General features: G+C 36.5%; 1 protein-coding gene across 2 annotated transcripts in view; it reads left to right on the top strand.

Annotated features, from left to right (window-relative positions):
- Window positions 1-25488, top strand: part of Fstl5 (follistatin like 5) — a 579517-nt gene extending 554029 nt beyond the window's left edge. For both annotated transcript variants that reach the window (XM_040752632.1, XM_040752631.1), the window contains exon 16: window positions 22977-25488. In XM_040752632.1, coding sequence (XP_040608566.1) covers window positions 22977-23679 — 703 coding nt within the window. In that variant the 3' untranslated portion in view covers window positions 23680-25488. The remainder of the gene's footprint in view (window positions 1-22976) is intronic.
- Window positions 25489-26929: the final 1441 nt, after the last annotated feature.

The following is a 26929-nucleotide window of genomic DNA, read 5'->3' as shown; positions in this document are numbered from 1 at the left end:
TCTCTCTCTGTCTCTCTCTCTTTCCCTCTCTCTCTCTCTCCGTGTGTGTGTGTGTTTGTGTGTGTGTGTGTGTGTGTATGTATGTATGTGTAGGTTTACATGTGTGTATGGGTATGCACATATGAAGGCCACAGTCAAGTCAGATTTCTTTTTCAACATTTCCTCTCCTTAATTTTGGAGACAAGGCCTGTCATGGGAGCTAGAGCTGGCTGATTGGCTTCCCTGTGGGCCAACAAACCCCAAATCAGGCTTTTCTTACTCTGGGTGTTAGAAATGGAACTTATTCTTATGCAGAAATTATGTTACTACTGCATCCACATAACCCCCAAATCCCTGAGGACACACTTAAATATAAATAAATCCAACTTTTGACTTCATTTCATCAGTGTTCTATTAGAAATTCACAGGTCAAAATTCCATGGACCTGATGTGTTTCATACCTTGACATGACTGTTTGCCTAGGGTATGCATGGACACAAGTACATTAATATACTTATAGCTTTTAGTATCTAAATATGATCCCATTTCTAGTCTCTTTCTAACTTTAGAGTTTGCTTCTAAAACTTAAAACTACAATTAAATTTCTTATAATTTTTACTTGCTAAAATTGAATCATGTTTGCAGAGTATCTTTCTGTAAAGATTCACCTTAGATTTTACCAGCTAGGAGCAAAATCTCAAAACATTAAAATTGAGTTCTAGGGGGAAATAGTAAAGAAGTAGAAAAAGAAAAAATAATGTGGAAAACTGGGAAAGTGATAAAATAATCTGAAAAAATCATTACAAATAAAACACAAAGGAACTATAAACTTTGCCTTTAAATACGATTATGCTCAGTTACTTCACTTAAGTTTCTTTGGGAACTTTTCCCATCCCAGACATTTAAAACTTCAAGCACCATAGGCTAGTAACCGCTAGAACATTATGTTGTTTAAGACAGTAACCTATATCCTAAGTAAACACTTAGCTAGTATTTTGAAAAATATTAACCATTTATTCATGGGATAAAAAATTATATAGTAAATATAAATAAAGTATGCAAAAATAAAAAGACACAGGAGAAGCTGCAACTCGTGAGAAATATATTCATATTATTTTGCCTTATCTTATGTTATCTTGTTTTTCCCTGTCTGGCTATGGTCTCTTGGAGACTGTTTTTTCTGAAACAAAAGCAGAGAGGAAGTGGATCTGGGAGACATGGAGGAGGAACTATGCAGAGAAGAGAGGAGAATCCGTGGCCAGAATATATTGTATGAGAGAAGAATCTATTTTCAATTTAAAAGAAAAAAGATTCTCAACTGTTGGTTTAGATAGACAACGTTTCTGAGACACAGCAAGAGACATTTTTACTAGAAGTAATTCTTGGCATGATTTTCCAAGACAGCATTTTCTGGAAGTCCTTAAAGGAGGATTATCACATTTTATATTGAGCTGAATGCTGTTTTTATTTCATTTTTACTAGCCAAGACATGAGTTTGGAAAGAACTTTCCATATGAGAGAAGTGGTGATTACCCAATATGCTTTTGAAATCTGTTTCATGTAAAGAAATGGATTTTTGAGCTTCATCAATTTTTAAACACAAAGGAAGTGCTTGACATACTGTAGTGAAAAAAAGTTATAGTCTCTCATTATTAATTCACAGATCAGCTGTTCAAGCAAAATTGTTTCTGAATTTATAGCAAACTAAAAGGAGTATAAAAGTTATTTCTTCCTTGTGGTTTCCATAAACAGCTTTAGCAGGTACTAGGTAATAAGAGCAATATAAATGCCTCTCCAAATAGATAAGTGGAGCTGTGATCGGGTTGTAATGCACTGTGATGTTTTCAGCCCACCAGCCCATTCCCTGCCAAAGCGCTGGCTTCTTCTATACTCTTTTCCTAAGCAAGAAATGTGGCACATTGTATTATTACCTATTTCTGAAAAATAAAGCAAATTCTTTAGGGAACTTGGAAGAGTAGCATTTAGGAGTCCTTCAGGGATGCTCAATATCATATTTGTTGTTGCTGCTGTTATTACACAGTCTGTTTGAAGAAAGCAATGGAAAGTTAAACAGGCAGCTCCAAGACCTTCTGTGGAAACCTAGGTACTCAGAAGTGTGTTGGTATTTCCAGTGTATACATCAGACCCTAAGAATCTTTTTTTCTCCCCCTTTAATGACCCCAACTCCAGATGTATGAGTCCCATTAACTCAAGAGGAAAAGCTACACATTCATGGTCAGGAATCTGAAAGACTTCCATTACTTATTATTAGCACTAATATTAAGTTATTCTAAGTGGGCAGGCACCCGTTACCATCACTATGCAGATGGAGGTAGGAATGTGAGCTTTAAGCCATCTAGTGCTACAAGGCCAATTCAAGAACACCCGGAGCTTTGAGGCTTTGTATAATCAACACAAGAACTGAGTTTGTAGCTCAGTGGTAAGCATTTTTTGCACATGTGTATTACATTCTCTGTATAGGGAAAAAAAAGGCCTCAACCGTGCCCTCTTTGTAATTAGTTTTTACATTTATTCACTAGGTCTATATATGTGTATATGTTTCCTTGTTGTTGTTATCCTTGTTGCTTGGTGTGTATGAACATGTGCCAAGGTGTTTGGGTGTAACTTGACGGAGCTGGTTCTTTCAGTTTACTATATGAGTCCATAGAATTGAATAAGACAAGCAAAGTTGGCAACAGATGCCTTTACTCTCACTAGCCCTTTTCATCAGCTGCTGTGAGACAGTCTGCTGAGAATTCTATGTATAACAATTGAGCTGTTTTCAATAGCCCTGCACAAGAGGAATTTATAAACATTAATCAAAAATTAAATATCTAAATTATATAATATAAAAGCTGTTATGGTAAGAATACCAAAGAAAGAACCAGCAGTAGATACTGATACAGGCTATGATTTTTCATAAGGTTCTTGCTCATGTAACTGTAAAGGCTCAATAGATCCAAGTAAGCCATCTGCAGGTCTGAGAGTTAGAGAGCTAGTGGCATGACTTTGATGCAATTCTGAAGGCTTGAGAGTCAGTAACAAGACTTGAGGCAGCAGATACTATGATTGGGGCAACATGTTTTTGTTACATGATAAGAAAGTAAGAAATAGGGAGATACTGTTTACTGTGTACACATTCATAACAAAATGGGGATGAAACTAATAATCTTCATGACTACTTGACCCCATGGGCTCTGCTGGTTTTTTCTAGCTTTCTTCCTCCACAATCTAGTATATATTTCCTTTGCCTTCAGCTTATACTTTATCAGGCTGTGATTTCCCACTCCTGGTATGATTGAAAAGCTCACCTGTGAAGTGTCTGGATCTATGTTAGTCTTACCTTTGATTGAATGGTGCAGTGTTTCTTTGACCTTACAGGTCAGTGTAAGCCAAAGAGATACACCACCAGAGGAATCCAAGTTATAGATTATGAATCATAAGCAGGTACATATATCTAAGAATAGTTCATCATGTGTCAGTGTACACATACACACACACACACACACACACACACTTAAAAAAGACAGACACTTTTTTGCCTGTGTGTGGTTGCTTTCTGGTAAATTGCTTACCCAAAGTGTGAATTTTAACAATAGCAAGAACATGTCATATTGTTAAAATATTGGACATGTACAGAAACTGTGTCTCATGTTCTAGATGACTTCTTCCTTTCTACTTTAGATGAAAGTTGATCAGTTTTGCAATGGACTTAGGATGAGTCAGACCTTTGAACCCTTTCTTTGCCAGCCAATTCTGAGAAATGATGTGCTCTTTCAGTTTCATTGCTATTGTGGCAAATTACCTTAAAAAAATTTGGGAGAGGAAACTCAAATTTACAGTCTATTGAAAGGAAGTCAGCATAAGAAGTTTAAACAGCTACTCACTTCATATCCATAGTCAAGAGCACAGAGAATAAATGTATGCATGCCTCTTTACTCGATTGTGTTCAATGTCTCATAATTTAGGAACCAAGACTAAGGAATGGTGCCATGCACAGTGTGCCGGGCTTTCCCAGTTCAGCTGACTTAAGACTCTCTCCCACAGGTACTCCCAGGGTTCAACTCAATCCCACACTGATACTCTCTCCAGCCGACTCTACATTGTATTGGCAGAGCTAACTACTCTAAGTACCCAAAGTTCCCATGTTAGTCTTAACTTCCAGTCAGTTCAATGGAATCACTGTTGTCTGTTCTCATCATTTTACTGAGTCTGCAGAACAGAATGTCACAGAAAACGAAGCAACCTTCTGCCTCTGTGCCACCATGCAGTGCCACCTCACTGGTCTCTCTTTCAAAGTATACAGTGTGGCATTATTGGTAGGAGGTTAGTGTAAAGAGTGTGAGATACTGTAGTGACTGAGAAACAGGCAGAGACAGACAGAGCCACAGAGTATCTCAGAGAGGGAAGGAGGGGGAGGGCGTTCTCCTCCCCTAATAATTATGCCCACACAAATATTATGATTGTCATTTTATAGGGAATATAATAACTATATTTTAGTGTTATGACGTACCAATAATGTTGGAAGTGATTCAGGATGGAGAGAGAGATCTATTTTGCTAGTGATGGGTCAGGCATCAGGGTCAAGAGCCTTGGGCATTCACAGGGGTCTCCAAGGGCCAATAGAAAGGTCTCTGGGATGGAGGCATCATCTTCCAGTCTCCATCACCAAGAGACAGACTCAATAGCTCTGAGGAGAAATTCAGGACCTATCAACAGGCTTTTCGGATGGTTAGGATCAGACAGTGAATTAAGGAAGAGAGGCTACAAGGCAGAGAAGGGATGTCAGATACTCAACAGTCATCACCAAATGTTTAGGGGAATGTTTATGATGGGTAGAAAGGGAAAACTCATTGATTAGCCCCTTGGATGAAGGAAATGGACACAGGATTGTCTAGAGAGTATGATAATTGGGTTGGAAGTCCTGTAAACCGATTCAAGTACCAGATCCAATCTAGGGGTTGGTTAACCCTCCAGAGACAGTATAGGACACACACAGACAGTAATTCTTTTTTTTCTTCTTCTTCTTTTTCTTTTTCTTTTTTTTTTTTTTTTTTTTTTTTTTTTTTGGTTTATCAATACAGAGTTTCTCCGTATTGTTTTGGAGTCTGTGTCTGGAACTTGCTCTGTAGACCAGGCTGGCCTCGAACTCACATAAATCCACCTGCCTCTGCCTCCTGAAAGCTGGGGTTAAAGGCATGAGCCACCAGCGCGTGGCTCAGACACCAAATTCTTATCAGAAAGAAATGTATCACCCTGAGGGATGGAAGGTGCTGCTTCTAGATCAGGCAGACAGACAGCAAACAGTAGCACCAGCAATTTCTTTTATTTTATTTCTTTTCTTTATTTTTTTTGAGGAGTGGGTTTTTAAGGAGAAACAATGGGGGTAAGTAGTCTGTGTTAAAGTGGGTTGGCAAGCCCCAATTGAACATGTTATCTAGTATCGTCAAATAATGAATTTTGATTGTTGGACCTTGTGTTTAGTCTCAAGAATGAATAAATGGCCAAATAAAAAATAGACCTTGGGGGCTAGTTTCAGGGATGTAATCTAACTGTTTTAGGAAGTGAGAGAGAAAAGGGCAAAACCTGTTGGTTTCATGTTAGCCATGCTTGGGCTTGTTAGAGAGTCCTTCATAGAGGAGGAAATTGTAGTGTTTCATTCATGGTGAAAGGTTAGAGGAAAGCAGAGTTGTCAAGCTCACTGGCAAAGAGCCTTTATTGGAGGAACAGCTTCAATTTCAGGAGTCTGCACAGGAGACTAGAACTCCACCTCCCGCCTTCATGAGTATTTTGTTTGTTTGCTGGTATTCTCTTCCTTTTTCCTACTATACTTCAAAAACCTCTGTACTCAAAGAATAATGAGTATAAAGGACATATCACTGTCAGGAGACCTATGTTTAGTCTATGTACAGGCCAATAAATACATAAGGTTCACAGAGAACAGAGAATCTCATGCAAAGCATGAAGAGGCTGTAAGGCAAGAAACACATGCAGAGTGATCACAGGGCGATGTGTCTCCAACATAGCTGGTAATCCACAGCAACTGAAGCTATGAAGCCACTCTTCTGAAAGATTATGAGCTATTCCAGAACCCCTGCCTAAGTCCTGCAAAGCAATGGGGCAGATTGTCTCAGGCTATTTGGAAGCTGTTAGAGAAAATAATGCATGCTGGTGATTGCCTCTTTGACAGAGCTCAGTGCTGGAAAGAAACGGTTCCCCTGATAATCCTGCCCAAGACTGACATCTCAAGATCTTAGAAAAAAAGCTTACACAGATCTACATTACACCTTTTACTTGTGCAATTCAAGAACTCTGTGTGCTGTTAGACCATGCTACCCGTCTTGTTTCTTGTGTATTTTTTTCCTCCCACTCTCCTTCTGACCCACGCTTTGAATCTCTTATCTCTGTTTCCTGAAAAAGACTTTCATACAGAATCTATAGTCACCCGAGAGGAGGGAACCTCAAATGAGAAAATGCTTAAATAAAACTGGTCTCTGGACAAGCCTGTATCGTATTCTCTCAATTGGTGATGGGTGGGGGAGGACACAGCCCACTGAGGGTAGTGCTATCTTTCCCTGGGCTGGTGGTCCTGAGTTCTATGAGGATGCCTACTGAGCAAGCCATGATGAGTAAGCCAGTAAGCAGCACCCCCCACACCACAGTCTCTTTGTCAACTACTTCCTTCAGGTTCCTGCCCTGTCCTTACTTGCTTTGAAGATGAACAGCAATACAGAAGTGAAACCTGAAATAATCCCTTCTCTCCCCAAGCTGGTATGGTCATGATGCTTCATCACCGCAGCAACAACTCACAAAGACGAAGAGTATGAATAATCCCCCCCACCCTGGGGAAGTTTGCACCTAATACAAAATTGTGCATAAAGAAGTACAGGAATTCATGAATATCTTCACATATTTATTTAATTAACTTGTCGTATAAGCATGACACCTTTATTCCCTGGTTGAATTAATACAGTCTTCAAAAGCTATGAGAGATCACCTTGCTGCTCTGATTTTCCAGATGAGAAATTTAGAGCCTCAGAAACCAAGCTTTAGCATGTGGGGATACCCGAAAACAAACAAGCCTAGCTCTGGGACTGTATTTTCAGTCTTTTCTGTAAAATCTGTGGGAGTGGTCAGTCAGTGACAGATTTCTACGTTCTCGTCTAATTTTTGAACACATTGCAATTAAAAAATAAAACTAAAGGTCAAGAAGGATATGTTATTAAATGAGACATAAACAGCACTCTTTGTGTAAATTTAGCTGTTACATATTGAGAGGAATCATAAGAACTCAACAATATTTGACATTGAGCAGACAAACACCGGGGCACTGCCATGACTTGACGGAGTTTTGGCACTCTCCAAGAGTTTCACAGCAATTTGAACTACAATGCAGCACTTTGGGGAGGTTTAAGACTAAACAATGAGGCTCTGCCTCATGAAAAAAACTAACTGAGGGGGTGAGCTCCTCTCTAACCTAACATCCCACCATATGAGGACTCATGGAGAAGCTGTCACCAGACAACACAGACTGCTGCTTTTTATCCTGTACATCCCTACCTCCTGAGAGCTATCCTTCATAAACTACCCCGCCACCAGTGTACTGACATGACAGCAGAGGTGAAGGCAAGGACAAAAAAACGTAAGAAGAAACAAAACAGTAATAGCACATGCTTTTAGGAAATATATGCATTCAATGATAACTATACAAAGACAGTGAAGGACCTGGATGAAGGGTCAGAGGTCTAAGCATTTTTCTGAAGTCTTTGATACATCGGACACATCAATCAGACAACACAACAAGCCTTTCCAACTAATCAGAACAGTGTTTGATGACCCACAATCTTGTGAGGCTTTAAATGTTTTCTTTTAGAACAGTCCTCATGATGATGGTGATATTTATTGCAATAGATCATGATACTTCAAGAAAACCATTTACTACTCTACATAGTGGTATTGATGGGTTGGTATGCAAAAGCCCATCAACAAATTTGAATGTACATATGCTCATAATTAATGTAACTACTGCCACAAATACTTAAATATGTAAAGTAGAACCATTTCCTTATGTCTGTAAATTAATAAGTTATACACAAGCTGGTCATCCATCATCTCCTGCCCACTGCAGACATAAATTAAAAACAATGTCAACTGTAATTAGCTGTAGTGCTCTGAAGTGTTGTATATGTTGCATTAGTTTGCTACATATCTCCTTTGTGCAAAGATGTAAAATTATTCTAAATATACCAAATGAACCATAAAAGTAAACATGTAGGAAAATAGAACAAGGAGAAAGTTGTGTCCCTAAGTCTTGCTGTGCATCTGTTTTGTTGTGCATCTGTCTTTCTCAGGAAAATGATCTAAATTCTAGGCAAGAATAAGCTACTCACTGATATTTGCAGTTTTTGTAAATCCAATACATTTTCTTGACATTTTATTATTTTTCTTAATGGTAATAGCTGCAATTTACTAAATACCATTAATATATCAGAGTTTGTGCACATACTTGTTAATTCTTTCTGATTGTACATTACTACAAAAGAACCAAAGAACCATTATTTGGAAAGACATAGGAAAAACAAGCAAAAAAGCTACAAAGCTCAAAGAAAGTAAACCTTTCAAGGTAAGAGACCAAAATTCAAATCCAGCCTGACAATAAAGCATATTTTTAAGTACCTGAGAAAACAGGTACCAGTAACCCAGGCCAAAATAGTCTTTTTAAAACTTAAATGCGGTATCTCTAAAGCACAAAAACACCAAGTCACTGATAAATCCAGATGCAGGACAAAATGAGTTGTCACTTAAAATATACTTGAATTGTTCTTTTTCCCCTCATGTAATAGCCAAGTTTATTCAGAGATTCAGACAATTATACTCTGAAAGTTAAGAAGAATTGTATGTGTAAGGTGTTAAATCACCTTACAAGCAAACATATGTGCTAAAAACGCATTTTTCCATAGAGACATATGAGTAACAGCAGCATCAGCAAACTCACTGCTATCTGCTACACCTGGAAGGAGCATGAAAACACACCCCAAGAACAATTTTTAGTTCTTTGAAGAAACTGAGGTCACAAGTCTCTTGTTTTTTTCACAAGCACTCAGAAATCTCACATGACTTCATTCTTGGACTGTGTTCTGACACATCTTTTTTTTTTCTATTTTTTAAATTAAAGTTAGAAACAATCTTATTTTGCATATCAATCCCAGTTCCCTCTCCCTCTGATCCACGTGAATTCTTGATACCTGTTTGTTGTTTTCATTTATATGTTAATCTTTGTTTTTTCCAGACAGGGTTTGTTTGGGTTAATAGCATCCACTGTCCTGGAACTAACTCTGTAGACAAGGCTGGCCTCCAACTCACAGAGATCTGCCTCCTCGTGTTGGGATTAAAGGTGTTGGCACCACTGCCAGGTTTATATGCTATTCTTAAGTCATTCATTGTCTAGCTTTTTCTTGACTACCAGTGCCTTTTGAATTTAATTACTGAATATTATGCAATAATTTTACTTGGCTCATATGTAATTTTATTATAAATTATGACATATAATGTCGCCTGTGGGTCTTCCTAGGATGCATAAATGACCTCTAAAGTGGCAACTAAAATCACACAAAAAACTCTGAAAGTATATGTACCACAGAGATAGAGTAGACATAGGCGACTCTTACTCATGTACTAAAATGTGGTCATTCTTTACTCTTTCCAAACAAATATATGTAAAATTGTATTGGTCACCTTTATCTGGCTTCTATGCCTAATGGCCTTCTCAGTCTTCTATGGGAGGGTCACCTTTCTCTTTAAAAGACCATTGACTAAATATATGGATGGACTAAAGTTGTTCTCAATATCCTATTCTTTGTGATCAACACTTAATGGTTTTGTACACAAAGAGGCAAGTCGGTAACATGAAATGAATTTTGAACACATATCAGTAATAGAACAAAGGCAGGGAGAATTCTGGAGATTCTCCTGGGAAGAGAGTAAAGAAAATGGAGTGCTGCCGCTGAGTCATCTCAATACTGGTAAATTAGAATAAGCTAGCTGGAACAATTAGTATAACTTCTAATATGTGAAGAGTTTTATGAAGTTCATTAAATTACAATGAACCTTCTTTGTCTTCAAATAAAAACAAACTGTGTTAATTTTATAAAGATAGTAAGAAAATCTGGAGCCACAAATGCTTAGAAAACAGGAAACTGTAGAAATTACAAAGTGACAATGCTTTCCCAAGTGGTGAACAGTTCAAAGCTCTTGTCACAATGAGTTAATGTTTTGATTTTCATTTATATTCAACAATTACTACTAATTCTTGGAAGTTCCAAATACTATTTTGATATTTCAGAAAAATATGAGTCTCAAGAAAATATGCATAGTATATTGAATAAAAAGATGTTGAGTCTGTTTTTAAATCCCTTTAACAGATAGGGATGGCAACCCTAAAATGAGTCTTGATTTTCTCCAGCTCAAAGACCAATTTCTTCAGGTGCCTATCAAATATAAAAAGATAACAAGGGCAAGCACTGTAGGCTGAGGAAAAGACCAGAATACAAATCTTTTCCTAACATAAATAAACTTACCAGTTACTGAGCCAAAGCAAAAGATGCTGTACAACCCACAGATGCTGCGAATGCGTTCTGAAAAGAAAGTAGAACATTGCCTTATTCCAAGAGGACCTTCTTATCTCAGCAATAATGTCTTAATCAACAGCCAATAAGGTTTGGCTCTCTAGATTCTTCTAGAAAAGAGTTAAAAAGTAAAATAAAATTAACATCAACAATTCAGACTATTATTTATAATTCATTTTCTTCCTAAAAGAAAATTTATTTCAAGGAGCTTTAAGAAAGATATTGTGTTCAAAATTTTTCTTATGATTTGTTAGCATCTTTGTTTTCAACACTGAAGACTACGTTTGAATGTACCTGTCTTCACTTAATTTCCTGATCATCTTCATTTAAGTTCCATTCTATTAACTAGATTTCAGAAGAAGACACTTTTGTGTCTTCTATCTGCTCTTAATTGATGCACACATATCAGACATACATAAATATATTTTTCATCACTTCAAAATATTTTAAGTAAAATCTAAGATAAAATCAAATAATAGGGGCTAGAGAGATGGCTCAGTCATTAAAGGCTAGGCTCACAACCAAATTAAATAATAGTAAAATAATGTAAATCAATTTAAGATGCTAAGAAAAGGGCTGTCATTGCTAAATTCTAAATTCATTAGCATGAATTGTATAAGTTTTAAATAGCATTAGTAAGATTTCCTTCCAAGTTAACTACAACCAATTTCAGCTCATTGTTATTAACACTATGAATCCTTCATCCTTTATAGCAGTGTCATTATTTAAAACATGGAGGTTCCTGAAATCAATTTATTCTCAGAGTATTCTGGGACTTAGCACAATCAACCATTCTACAAACAGAAATTAAATCCATGGGATTATATTCTTTGGGGAGATTTAAGTATTAATATCAGGAACATTTTGGGTTTTCTATTCTATAATCATCTTGATAATACTTCATACATTTCTCCGTTGTATCATAGGGGAAATTAAAAGCAGGGGTCACCAGGGAAAGGCTACTGAATTCAGGAATGCCCAATTCCAAGCATAGTTAAAAGTTCAGCTTCTTTCCATTGCAGTTTGCCTGTTCACTTCAGTCTCTGCAGCGGTCCACTTTTTACAGTAAGAAAACAGAATTTTACGTCTGTAATTCAGTCATCCAATTGTATGTAATAGATTAAAAAAGGAAAGCGCTTCAAATGCTTTTGAAAATTCAAATCCACATAATTAGCATAGGTACAACTTTGAGTACAGAATTTGTATTAGTAACAGGATAGACTTCAAGGCAAGTTTTCGAAAATGAAGTATCTTGGAAATGACAGAGAAAGTACATCCATAAGAACTCAATGAGATGGCAACCTTAACTGGAGCCAAATAATGGCAGCATGCATAGTAAAATTTTAAGTCCCAATGCATAAACAAAACCCCAGATGAATCTAAGGACTGAAGAGACAGTAAATATAAGTCTCCCATGGTAATAAGTCCCCTAATAGATTATTTAGTTGCAAATCATATGCCCTGAAATCATGCCCACACAACAACACTAAATTGATTCAGCAGATTATAGGTATACATTTCTTATATGTGAAAATAGCAAAGGAAAAGAGGCCACAAATCTAAGAAACACTGAGGACATGGATAATAGAAAGGACAGGGAAGGAGAGAAATAGTACAATTATCTTTTAATTTTTTAAAAATTATCTATGTGGGTACTGGGTGGGGGGCTTGGGGGTTGTTGGGGGGTGGTTGGGGGGTGGGGGAGGAGGGTAGGAAGAGGGAGCTGGGATTGACATGTGAAGCAACCTCATCTGGATTAGCTGTTACTCTCTTTTTAACTACACTGTTAACTTAATATCTCCCTGCTTGTTGATTGTACAAAAATATTTGTGTTTACAAATCTTTTGCATTTATTTAATATGCAAGCATATCATAACACTTAGCATTAATTCAACATACTTATTTATGAATGTGAGACTTTGCATATATGTTATTTTATTAGAGCATCGTGAGCAGTCCCTACATATATCTACATGACTTTTAATGCATATTGACATTCAAATTGATAATGACCAATTATAAGAGCTACAGAAGTTTTATTTATAATTAAGAGATATTTGTTTCTATGTATATAGATCATTTATCAGTAACTTTCTGTATAGAGTTTCTTATCAAAGACATAGAACTATGCTCATGACAAACCCTACAAAATTGAAACAAATTAAACAATGCAAGCCTGATCCAGTCTCTGAACATAACACAGTTAAACAGAATTTTCTCTTTGTATTTTATTTCTAAAGGTTTAATTATACCACTCACACAATATTGCTCTGTATTTATATAATTTTACACCATTGTTCAAGTAAAATGAACATTTTATTAGCAGCAATTTATCTGGTGTGTTAACATCACATGACTATGTCAGCACTTTGTACATATTCCTTTCCATTTCTGCTTTTAAATTGCTTAAAAAATTATTCAACTGTACATAATGGTGTTATGAATGTATTTTCACTAAAACTTTCATACAAATTTATCATCATCTCTTCAAGGTAGTTAATGAGGAAATGAGTTATCATCACAAGGTACATAAACATGACAAAGATCCTTCATGCTAATTGCTAGTTATTGTCTACGTGCAAGTAAATGTGTTATTAGCAGTGTGAGAAAATTCCACTTTTTAGAATCTTTAACACATATTCTTAATTTGTTAAACCAAATTAATTTCTTGTTTATTGAGTTGTATTCACCTGTCAGTTCACAAGGTTGAATATGGACACAAACACAAACACATATTCAACCCCACCAATTGGGTATGTACAGAATCTACACACTCATGAGTGCTAGGTAAGCATTTTAACAGTGAGCCACATTAACAAACATGAAACATTTTCTTTACATATTGGAATCCCATATGCAGTAATAAAACCATTATGAAATGTATAGAGCAATAATTAAAAATCTCCTCTTAATGTCTCTAAAGAGCACATAGGACTTTTAACGTCATAGAAATAGAACTTTCTGAATGATCTTTGAGATAATTATTGAAGAAACTTTGCCTGAGTACTTCAAATTATGAAATATTCCTTTCAGTATAGGATGCATTCATTTAAAAATCAACATCTGGGTCTGGAGGGACAGCTCTGCACTTAGAGCACTCACTGCTCTGGAATAGGAGCCGGGTCAGTTGATGGCACCCAGAGTTTCCTGTAACTCCAAATCAGGGAACCCGATGACTTCTGATCTCTGCAAGCCTCTGCACAGATGCAGTATACATACATTTATGCAGGCATACACACATAAAAAGAAAAATAAATACTAAAATAAAGTGTGACCTCCTCTGTCAATCCTGCACATTACTATTTTTCTAATATTAGTATCGAATTTCATTGGTACGTAGCTCATCCATTCATCTATTGTTTGGTCTTTAAATTTAAAAAATTCCTTCTTGAAGCCATTGTTCTAGTGACTAGTCTTGTGTATGGGAGCATTTATTAAGGAAATGAAATAAGAATAATCATAGCTTGTTAAAAACAAATGCCCATTTCACCTTTACAAGATTATGCTGAATTATTCTCTAGGAAGCCTAAAATGATTGTAGTTCTAATAAAATGTATTGAGAGCACCGTTTTATCCACATCAACCGTGCCTCTCAAAATCAACATCTTCTACTGTTATTGTCAACAGATTCATGGGATTCTTTGGCATTGAGTTATGTTAAACTAATTCTTTATAGAATTTGAATTTGGGAGGTGTTGAGATGGTTTCTTTGTAACTTTGAAGTCTGTCTTGGAACTTGTTCTGTAGAACAGGCTGGCCTGGAGCTCACGGAGGTCTACTTGCGTCTGCCTCCCAAGTGAAGGGACTAAAGGCATGTTCCTTCACTGTCTTCCTAGAATTTCAATTGGTGTTACAGGTCACGAGTGTCTTTCACTGGAAAGGAATGCTCAGGTGTTTACTTTATTCACTTTACTTTCCAGTTACCGCTAATTAATGATGTAGGTGAGTATTGATCTTTTCCTGTCAAACTTTCTCTCATTCTTTCAGGTTTCACTGAACATGATTTATTCATATAGCCAACTCATTAAGCCTTGCCAATTTCATTTACAGAATATTGAATTTAATCTAAGGAGAACTCATGTTTCCCACTGTGTGTCTGTTTGCTTTGTTGTTATCATTATTATTCTTATTTTGTTCCTCTAGGTTTCATTTTGTGTAAAAGTGAGATATCCAAACATTTTTATATCATTTTAGGCTGATTGTCTAACACAGTATGCATAGAGCCTATATTTTTTCTTTAATGTTAAATAATATTTACAATATATTTTTAATTTACTACTTACATTGCAAATCTACTTCTGAACAATTTACTCTAGCGAAATTTTCCACTTACATAAAATATCTTGATTGTATCAGTGTATACCTAGATATGTAGTATATGCATTTTGTATACATATATTTATTTTAAAATTTTTATGGGAATTTTATATGAGAAAATGTTGTTAAACAGATATCTTCAATTCTCCATCATTTTATTGCTCATACACACATGCACAAACACACATACACACACACACACACACACACGGCCTGTTATATCCACACAGTGGTGCTTGTATATACATTTTCAGGGCTGACTACTTGTCATTAAAAAGTCAACCAGCATGCACTTATGTGAGGAGGGCTTCCTCTCCCACTCTCAGCTTTACTCAATTGTCATAATACTTTGTATAAGGATACGGCTCATGGACTTTTTCTCATTCACTTTGGCATGTTTGCTGGTGCTGTCCATGTTCTGCTCATGCTTTAATAGTCATGTTGGTGGGATTTTCTGGGTACAGTTCCTGGTGTTTCTAGTAAACACAGTCTCACAGCCAAGTCCCTGATCATCTGGCTCTTAAGGTCTTTCTGCCTTTTCTTCCACAATGTTTCCTGAGACTTAGTTCTGGGAATGACTCATAGATGTGTTCATAGGGATTGAACTGCACAATTCTGCATATTGATTGGCTGTGGTTTTACATACTAACTCTTCATGTTTTAAATGAAAGGTAAAGGGTACACTTATCTGTGGATATAAGGACAGATGGTCATAAAGTATTAAGGATTATGCTGGATTAGTAATTAATGGTTACAGATTCTCATCCAATAACCATGATTTCACTAACACTGAGTATTTGGCTACCTTTCTCATACCAGGCATAGTATCAACTTTGATGTGTTGGTCTTAAAACCAAATACAGAACAATTGGTTACTACCAGTTATATGTGCCACCTTGCACTTAAAAGATTGTCTTACAACACTGGTCATTGATGTGATACCTAAGTATCATAGCTGGATAAGACAGTCATATGTCTACCTGTTTTGGAAACATGCATTATGTCATCTATTACTATGGAAATAAGTCTACACAGAGGGGAAATTCATGTCAATTCCAGTTCAGGGACTATGGGTCCTGTTTCTAAAGCACATATCTTAAGCAATAAGAGCTTACTTTTTATCCCACGGGGCTAACCAAGGTCAGAAACAATTGGATGTTTGCTTTCGGAGTCTTTAAGACATCTATGACCAACAACCCAAAACAAGGCTTCTCATCTCTGGTATTAGAATTTTTGTTAGTTAGTGTTTGATGATTTGGGGAAGAGTCATCAACCCAATGAAAAAGACCAGTGAGACTATATTATATATTTGTGTAAATAATGACATGTCTTGTACATTTTTAGATAAATAGTTAATAATGTGATTCCTCGTGGTTTTTTTTCTGTGATAAGATTTCTAGTATGAGGAATTTGCTTTTGTTTTCTTGTTTTTCTTTTACTACTCATGTATCCATGGATGATCTCTTTCTATTTTCTTCCATGTCATAATTTGTCCATTCATCAACTTCTACACAAAACATGTCCCATTAAAGACAATATGGTAAAATTGCTAATGTGTTTTACAAACACAAGCTCATCCAGTCTTCTAAAACATCATCTGAAGGTTTGTTGGTTCAATATTCCAAGCTTTTAACAAATTGTAAAGAGGTAAAGGTTTTTAATATTTGAAAAGTGTACATGGCATCTATAGAATTCCTAATGCTGATTTTCACATAGGTTCAAGTTACTTATTAAAATTCAAGAAACATACTCTCTAAAAGTAGTATAATTAAAATTACACATTTATCTTTTAGTGTCCCCTGGATGAACCAGATTGCCAACATATCAGTATAACAGCACCATAGAACACAGAAGAGAGAATTTAGTATTCAGGAAGATATTCTACTTCTTCTTAATGAGAAGAATACAAAAGCCAAACCTAAGAAGGAAACAATATGAGTGCAATTTATCCTATGAAACTTCAGTAATATACCTACTAAAGTTATATGAGGTTGGAGGACATTGTTTAATTTTTTTAGCCTATGTTTCATAACCAGAATACTCTCAAGTAAACATCATTTCATGAAAGTAGCACATTGTTCTGAATCTGTCCTTGTTTTGGTTTAAACATCAGTAAATGTGGCAATTCTTCTTCTTTGTATCACTCCCCAAAATGTAAATATGACCACACCTGATATGGTTTTGACTCATTTATGTGAAATTCAGATACAATCTGAATCCAGTGTTTAGACAGGAACAGAATTTATGTTTTCGTTACATTCCAAGATAATAGAAATCATTAAGAAACTAATTCCCAAAAACTGAAAGATGGCTCCTGTCACATATATGACTCCTGTCCATGATCCCTGTCAGTGGTGAAGACTAGAAGACATCTTTGCAGTGACAATATGTGATACACCATAGGTTGAAATGTGTTCTACTTCTGTCTGGAGTATGACTTTGGCATCTCCATCACCTATCTATTCAGCACTTCTTACCTTCCAGTCAAAAAAAGTATTTATAGTCTGATTAAGAAAACTTGATGTAAATAATCCTGTATATCCTTATTTAGGAGCCAGGCTTCTCTCTGAACATCTGCTGTTCTCCCTGTAGCCAAAGCACTGTAAGGATTCTACATTATCATGTCATGACAACGACGTCCCCTCTTTCCTTACGTATCTTGATCCCAATATCAACCTCAGCGTTCTCTGTTATTAGCAATAAAATTGAAAAAGAAACTCTTTAGTAGTACCAATATCTACTTCCGATGCTAAGGTTTGTGCAGAACCCACCTCACCATTGCCAGTAGGTCATCTACTCAGTAAGTCGGAGGAGGAACTTATGAAGATAGCTCAGTGAGTCTGTCCAGGTAGAGGCATGTACCATAGTCCTAGCTACTTCAGAGGCTGTCAGAATGATTATGGTATGAAGTCAGAGACCACACAACATCTTAATGGCACACTGTACTGAATATAAACAAAAAGTAGAGTGGATGATTTACTCCTTCATAGTGAGAGAAATTTAGAGGCCATGTAAGGGATAAACTGAGTATTCATCCTATAGATACAAATGAGAGCAGAAATACACAAAATATCCACATTGTCACTTTAGCCTCTCATGTGTGAAACAATGTATCTTTGTATACTGGTCCATTTTTCATTGCCATAGCAAAATATTTAAGGCAGCTCATTTTATAAATAAAGTAACTTGATCTAACTCACTGTTTTGGAAACCAAAATCTCATCAGTGAGCAGTCCCAACAATTTGTCCTAGGGGACCAAGCATTTCAATGCAATCCAGTAAGAGGAAGCGTTCAAGATTAAGTAGCAGAACAGGAAGAGGCTGAGAATTCCACAATTCCTTCTGAGGACACAGTCTCTACTCCTTAGGTTTTCCACTAGATGTAGACTTCCCATAATGCACACCTGGGGAACAGCTGGCATATGAACCACAGCAGGAAGATTGGGTGACAGTGTGGAGATGGTAGCTGTAGCCAAAAGGTGGATCCTCAGTTTATTTTTGCTTTGCACAGCATGGCTTGTGATATTTAGCCACGCATAAACCATGCATGTATATATGACACTAGACTAGAAAGGAAATTGTCAAGAGCAATAGAGAGACTAATAGGTAAGAGAGTAGAAAGTGAAAGGTTGGAGGGTGTGGGTATGGAGGAATGTACTTCACAAGTGGTGTACTTGCATCTAAGGGTTCTTGTATAATGTATAGCAGTGCAATGCAAAATAAGTATATATGATGAAATTAAAATTAAACACAGAAAAATAGAACAACCATAACAATGACAAAGAACCCAAACCTTTATCTACTTGGTGAGTAGGAAATAGATACACGAAGTATAAAGTTACAAAGTAGATGTAGTGTATGCAACTCCTGCCAGAAAAACAATCTCCTTAAGCTTGCGATGCTGCTGGTTTTGTGTTTGGTGACATAGACACTTCTCCCTTCCTTAACGTATTTCCATTCTGTGTCCTCTTCCTGCCAATGCAGAAATGGAAACTTTGGAAGTACGGACTCTAGAGAAGATCATATTTCCATAAGGTCTATTATAGTGAAAACTGTGTCAGGAAACTAAGCCATTCTGGCAAGAAACCATTGCTTCAATACAGCCAGAAGCACTCCAGGTCATAGCTGAGCTTAAAGAAAGTGAATGAAGTGAGGATATCTTCTTTACAACTTCCAAATAAATTCCATTTGACCAGATGCTCTGGAAAACAAATAAGGAAGGAAACGAAGAAAAAACATAGAAAAATAAAAAGAACTCACTACACTGTATCTGACCAACCTATACAGGTCAAAGCACAATAATTTCTGGTCAAAATGAGTTTGAGAGCAATTCCAAATCATTTGCTTCAAACTTCTATCCTAATATTTTTACAAATGCTAGACAAACCATCAGTATGCAGGATTTTATGAAGATAAGCATGCATAAAGGTTGAGTCTCATAAGTGTTCATCACAGCTTAATGAACAGGGGAGCATTTTGAATAGAAGTTATTTTAAGGGATGACCTTAATTTAAGACCAATAAAGCAGTGGTGGAAGCCGATGGCAGCCTCCTGCATCTGCTTATGGGCTCAGTGCTCAGTCCTGAAGCACAGTATGGGGCTAAATAAGTTCCATTTTGCCATCAGTGTGGGCCTCCTGCATTTTCAACTGGACCATTTCTTTAAGTTATGGAAAAGAAGTCAAGGTAAAGCTCAGAAAATGTGGGTAAATCATTCACAACCACTGTTGAAATACTTCAGGTGAACAGTGAGCTTGACTCACTCTTTCTCATTAGTAAGTACAACCCATTGCCCAGAGGGGCTAAGGTGCTCCAAATTACTGGAAAAGCCTAAATGCCTAGACTTGACTGTACTATTGCTTTAATTAAATTAGCCCACTATTGCTTTTCCTTTGAGCTCATGTACAATTTATATTTGAAAAAAAATCTACCATTAGAACTCATAATGTCATTAATTGTATATGTCTATACCAGTGTATTCATAATTATTATTCATTAAGAGGAAGACAACATGTTCCATTTGACAATGGGTTGGAGTTCTTTATTAAGACAAATTTGAATGTGGATAGCAAAACCTAAGATTTTATGTTATCTATTCTAAGTTTAAATTTTGTGAATCATCTAGTTATTGAAGGACTTTATGTTTTATATTATTTAGAAAAGAATTAAAGAGGGTGTGATATACTTTTGCATTGGATGCTACTTTTTAATTATTTTTTATTTAAATTGAAAGCAATCTTAGTTTACATACCAATCCCAAATCCTTCTCCCTCCCATGATCTCATTCCCCCATCCCACCCTCCATTCACTCCCATGGAGAAGTCTGTTAATATGGATGCTCTTTCACATGTTCAGAACTCCCATTTTTATATGCAATGGATTATGGCATGAGTTGCTTATGATATGGGTTTTAATAAACAGGGAAATAATGAACCCAGAAACAAACCTGAAAGGTTTGCTATAATTCAGAAATACACTGGAAATACTGTTTTCAATGTTACAATTACAGAGAGATAGTAGTAGTTACTAAGTTAGAAGCAGTGAGCAGACTAAGCATTAACCACTAAAACCTTTTAAAATTTTCATTGCATTAGAATTTCTAGACTCATCAAAATCAGAAAGACTTGATGTTCTATATGTCTACAATGCAATCTCCAATAAATATTTAGAAAGCTCTTGAAAGGATTTTTCTGTACATTTAACTCTTTAATGTAAGACTTAAAACTATGTACAAGAAATTTAGAAACAGTTAAATTTAATGAAACAATTAGTAATTGCTGTACTAAATTATGCCTTCTAACCCATAGTCATGCATACTGCTTTCTGAAATTTTTTACTATAGTAAACCTATGTATTTATTAATATGAATGTCTTGATAAGAAGGTATAGCTGGAATTATTTTTTATCGTATGTGGAAATAATTTTATTTATGTAAATAAAGTCCTCATGATTATTATTATGTAAAAATTAAACTACATTTGTCAAAACTGGTTAGCTATACAGTTATTTTTAATTTATAAAACTACTTCATTTCCTCCTCTCTCATTTCTCCTACCCCTCCCACATTCATTTCCTACCCCAATAACACCTCCTAAATTAACAGCCTCTTCATTAATCATTGTTGTTACACACACACACACACACACACACACACACACACACACACACACGAAATAATACAACTGCTGAGTTAAATGAGTGCTGTCTGCATGGATAGATTTCTAGGAATGATCATTTGCTATTGCATAGTCAGTCAGGGTACTCATCCCTGAGGAAGATACATTCTTCTTTTCTCAATACTTGTTAATTTCTTGTTGAATTTCTGCCAGAGACAGGACCTAGTGAGATTCCCCACTTATGTTAGGATATCAGCTACTGTTAAGATTTTTTAAGGGAGACAGCCATGCTGTTGACATTTCATGGGTGTAGCTTCCCTATCAAAGCTAGAAGACACATTTTCACAGAGAAGTTCCTGGTACTCTGGCTCGACAATCTTCCTTGCCCCCCCTCCTCTGAGATATTCTCTGAGCCTTAGATGTATGAGTTGTGTTGTAGGGAGGGAACACCCTAAGGTCAGTTGTTCTCTGCAATTTTACTAGACCTGTATTTCTGTAATGATATCCTTCTGCTTCAAAAGAAGGTGATTTGATGGTAGATGAGATCTCCATTTCTCTATGGGTATAAGTCTTTATAATACACTTAGGAATTGTACTCGTTTAAGAAAGTGGTTATGTTCTAATATCTGTGATCTTACTAGCTACAGATTTTGATCAGGTATAATATAAATGTGTAATTTTTTTCTTCCTGTGAAGTGGGCCTACACCCAATTAGGCACCTTCTGGCTACCATAAGGATACAAGTGCCACTATTGCACTTCAAGGGACACATTGCTGTGTTGATCATTGCTGTGTGTTTATTGCTTTCCTTCTTTGGTAGCTTGCACACCGATTTCCATTTCTATGAAAGCTAGTCATTGGTGAAGGATATTTTGTGTCTGTTCCAGCTCAAATCTTCCCAGTCTGGTGTTCCATAAAGGTTGGTTTCTAAATAAATAGGGAATTTATTTCAATGTCTGAAAGGCAGCCAAATGCTATAGCAATAAACTATGTTGTTTTAGTGCTCTGTTGGACTCTCCTGACCAAAAACTTGAAAGGGGGATTATCGTGCCTGGTTCTCAGGCTGTGTTAGATAGTCTATGAGTCTTGTGAAAAGTGTTTTCATTCCAAGTGGTATGACTTCACTTTAAAAATATGTATGTATATGTTGATATAAATGTGTGTTGTATAAAATTTTGGGGGAATATAAAATAATTATTCCCTATGTCTTTTAAAAGCATTCTTAGTGTGATTTTTTCCTCCTCTCTTCTCCTTCTTTATTGTCTTGTCTCCTCATGTTTTAATCCTCCACTTTATATCTCCTATATTGTTTCATTTAATCTTAATGCAATGCAGTCTTCTATTTTCTTCGTATGTAAACAGAGAACAGTATTTCTCTGACCTTTAACTCATGAGACTTTAGAACTATCAAAAAGTTATACCATTATTATTATAAATACCCAAAACTGAATGCTAACTATTACATAACTCTGTTTAATGTGTTTACTCCCTCTCTCCCTCCCTCCCTTTCTCTTTTTCTCTCTCCCTTCCTGTCTCTGTGACCTCCTTACCTCTTTCAAACTTGTTATTCTTTCTATCTTTAGTATCAGTGAACCAGTTTTATACAGTATCATTTTTAGAGATATAAAAGCTACATTTCATTTTCCCTCTCTGTTAAAAGTTAAACTGGGTGTTTACATTAACTGGACCTATTGCTTTAAATTATTTCCTTTATTCAGTAGAATTGATAATTACTTAGATATAGAGAGATTCAATAATTTTGAATAAAGCATTGGAACAGGACACAACAAAAACTAATTCTACCATTAGTGTTACGTAACAGATTTTCACCATAGCAATCAAGATCCTGCCTTGGGATGGACCTTGTTTCTGTCTGTGATATTTGTCTTTCTTATACCAACTCTATAGTTTCCTTTCTAACTTGGACTTTATCTTTTCAGGTTTGGATTTATTCTTCATAAAGATGAAGCAGCACTACATAAAATTGACCTTGAAACCATGTCCTACATCAAAACAATTAACCTGAAGGATTCAAAGTGCATTCCTCTCTCCTTGGCATACACCCATCTGGGAGGATACTACTTTATTAGCTGCAAGCCTGATGTCACTGGAGCCCTTCCCCCACAGCTTATGGTGGACAGTGTGACTGACTCGGTCATTGGCTTCAACAGTGATGTGACAGGTACCCCTTACGTCTCTCCAGATGGACACTATCTTGTCAGTGTTAACAATGTGAAAGGTCTTGTGAGAATCCAGTACATCACCATCAGAGGAGAAATCCTGGATGCTTTTGACATTCATACCAACTTGCACATATCTGATCTGGCGTTCCAGCCATCCTTCACAGAAGCCCACCAGTATAACATCTATGGCAGCTCAGGACAACAAACAGATGTACTTTTTGTGGAGCTCTCCTCTGGGAAGGTCAAGATGATCAAGAGCCTCAAGGACCCTCTCAAAATAGAAGACTGGCCCTGGAGCCAGAAGAACAGGCACATCCAAGGCAGTGGTCTATTTGGACAGTACCTGATGACACCCTCTAAGGATTCTCTCTTCATTCTGGATGGTCGCCTTAATAAGTTAAACTGTGAGATCACTGAAGTTCAGAAAGGAAATACTGTTGTTTGGGTTGGAGATGCCTAAGGAACCCCTGTTACCTATTTACGGAGGAAGAGTTTTACAGTACATTGCACTTAATCCTTATTTAAATTACAACTTAACTTTCCAAGTTTTTATCCTAGTCAAAACCCCTTTGTTTGTCCAAATAAGATAGATTTTTTTACAATAATATTGGCTAATTAGAAACATTTCACCCAATATTTGATTAGAAATTGTATCACTCACAAAAATCAAACATGTAACTATATTTTAAATCAATAAAAGGAGATTTAAAATTCTTTTAAAAAAGTAAACTGCAGGGAATTTCAGATGACCTAAGCATCACTTCATTTTTTAAGGCATTTTATTTTTTTTCTGTCCTTTTGCTATGCTTATATCTGAAAATAAAAGGTCTGATGGAACCTTAAAATTCTTAATTCAAAATACTCTGTCCTGTCCACTGTTAATAATCTTTTGTGCCTTGAAGGAAATGTCATAGGAGAAAAAGGAAGGCAAAACTCTGCATATTGGGCAACCTCATAGCTATGAATCTACTGTCATTAAGAAATGTTTATGTCTTGCACCAAATCCTGCCTTCAGGCATTTGTTTGACCTTCAGTGAAATGTCATGTGAAGGCATAATTTGGCCTTGGGCCGTATACAGATGAGAAACTATTCAGTACTCACTGTACAATGTGCATTATGTTACAGAAAATGGACAGGTAGGGAGAAGAATATGTACAGTAAAACCTTTTGCAATGTATTGGGTACACATTTAACTTTCATTCACTGGAGTGCATTATGGGTGCAAGTTTATCTAGTAATTCATCTGCTTACAGAGGTTACATTCTTTGCTATCAAGATTGATCCTTTTATGTAGCCTAGTGTTGCATAAGCCTGAAACATTCTCAGTTAGATACTGTGTCTACACGAAAAGAACTACTGGTAGGGAAACCAACAGTGAACAGGAACCACTCTCTGTAGTGCAGGTGCCTACAGCATTTCCTTGGTTGGTCCAAATAAGGTGGATGCTTTTTCAAAGAAAGAGAAACAGGACGAGGACACAGTGGAGAGTAGAGATGAACATGGCCATTGCTTTTGCTATTCAGATGTATCTAGTAAGGAAGCCCAACCTTCATCATTTCCCAAAATGACTTCTACTCCTTCATATCCTAAAGTACCTTCTCTCTAACTGTGTGCTCTAGCTGTGACTCAACTGAGTCTCTTGAGATAGTGTAGAGAAGTAAAAATGACTGCCTTTTCCCTTTTTACTAAAAGAGAAAATAGAAGACGAGTAGAAGTAGATAAATACCGGTAAGTTGGGTTATTGGAATAGGAGAAAACACTATCCAGGTTTAAGGAAATAGTAATGGTTTGAGAAACTTTTCTACTTATTTTTCTTCTTATCGTTGTTGCTAAAACTCCTAATGAGCTATTGAAATAAAGTCCATTTGCTGAAGGTAATCCAATAAGGTCTTTTTTTAAATATAAATTTTACTCAAGTTTAAATTGTGTAAAACTGCATAGAGACCTGGAATTTTATAGTATGCACTCTCTTATGTGTATATAGCACCCTCGGCTGTGTGATAATAGATTTCTTCTTAGCATAAGGAAACATTAAGGGAGATAGATTTAATAAACAACAAAAATCAGCTTATGTTTTTACTGATTGAGTCTGCTTTACTCTTTAGTACCTTCCTCCCCTGTGAACATGAGTCATGCAATGTCTTTGTGTTGATGATTTGGTGTAAGTCTGTCCTTTAGAATGTCTGTACATCCTCCTTTAGAAGCTTATACCATGTGGATGCTGTCTGTTGTCATTGCTTGATACAAGAATAAACCTCTTATGTTTTATTGCTTGTGTACTAAGAAATTATTTAGTGTGCATGACATTTTATGCCTCTCTGGGTTTCAGGTATAATTTGGTACCCTGTATTTTTACAAAAATGATGGTGAACGACAGCGTTGGAAAAAAGTGAAGGGAGGTCTAACAAAGAAAATTTCAGTTAATCTTTTCATAAAGTGTCAATCTTATTATATCCTTTTGTTACAGGGAGCCCACCAGAGAAGACCACTCAGACACAGTTTATAGACAAACAAAAGTCTTCATTCCAGCTGATTGGAACTACATTCGGGGATTATGGACCTAAGTGTAGGCCTGAGTGTTGAGAGCAAAAGCAAAAATCGACATCCTGTTATCTTGCTCTGCAGCCTCAGGGGGAGGTATTGTGTAAACAAGAAGCTTAACAGATAATAGGATAAGCAGTAAGCTGGATGGGGATATTTGCAAAAGCAGGCAGTTGACAGAAGTCAAGATAAATTACCTGGGGTGTCTTGACCTCATGTCCAGGAATAGAGTTGGGAAAGTCAAATTCTTGTCAACCAAAAAGGTCCTCAGGCAAGAACACCAGATGGAGGAAACTCTGCACTGTCTTTCTCTGTCACACCTTCACTAGTTAGCATTTGTTCCAAAACCTGTTCCTGTGATGTTTGTTTCTTCAGAATGTCTCATACATTAAAGGAATTATGTCAGAACAGATCCTCAAAAGTAAACTCGAAAGCAATGCTTTTCTCCCTGTATCTATAAATGTTATATGCACAAATTCCGATCTACTTTTTTCATTGTTGAGGAACCCAGGGCCTTCGCTTTGTTAAGCAAATGCTGTCTCACTGAGCCGTGCTGTCTCTCTGCACCACTTTTTTAAAAGGCAGAATTGTTAAAATACAGACTGGGAAAGCTAACAAAGAGCTCACATCATGTTTATGTTGCCGTTATTTTGATGTTGACACTTCCTTCTTCAAAGACAGAGCAGGCATACCTGACAAGACATCAGTGTCACTCTGCAGTTAGTGACTAAATCTGCATTGCATAGCGCCATCTCCACAGCACTGTGCAGAATCTGAAAATGAAGGAAAAGCTGGATAACCAGGAGAAACCTGCCTTACAAAGAGGCTGCAGCATCCGTGAGTGGAAGTCATTAGGAGAGACAATGAAGTTAGGACTGCAATGAGAGTAAAAAGATCAACAGAGGGAAAGGGGGGGGGGGCGTGGCATGGGAAAGCCCCTGAGCAAAGCCAGCCACAGGAAGTGGACAGCTACTGGGAAGGCAACTTAACTACAGGAAAGTGGTTAAGTTTGTAAAGAATGGACAATCAAGGATCCTAACTACTGCGCTCCAGAGCAATTCTTTCTCAAATGTTTGTCTGGATGGTATCCAGAGAAGGTGAGCTTAGTTTGACCTCTAGCTTCTATGCCTAGTGGTATCCATTGAAATACGAACACAAACTATAATAA

This window comes from Mesocricetus auratus, unplaced genomic scaffold (assembly GCF_017639785.1).
Source record: "Mesocricetus auratus isolate SY011 unplaced genomic scaffold, BCM_Maur_2.0 Super-Scaffold_100009, whole genome shotgun sequence".
NCBI classification, from domain to species: domain Eukaryota; kingdom Metazoa; phylum Chordata; class Mammalia; order Rodentia; family Cricetidae; genus Mesocricetus; species Mesocricetus auratus.
This window is presented reverse-complemented; position numbering and strand designations above follow the sequence as displayed.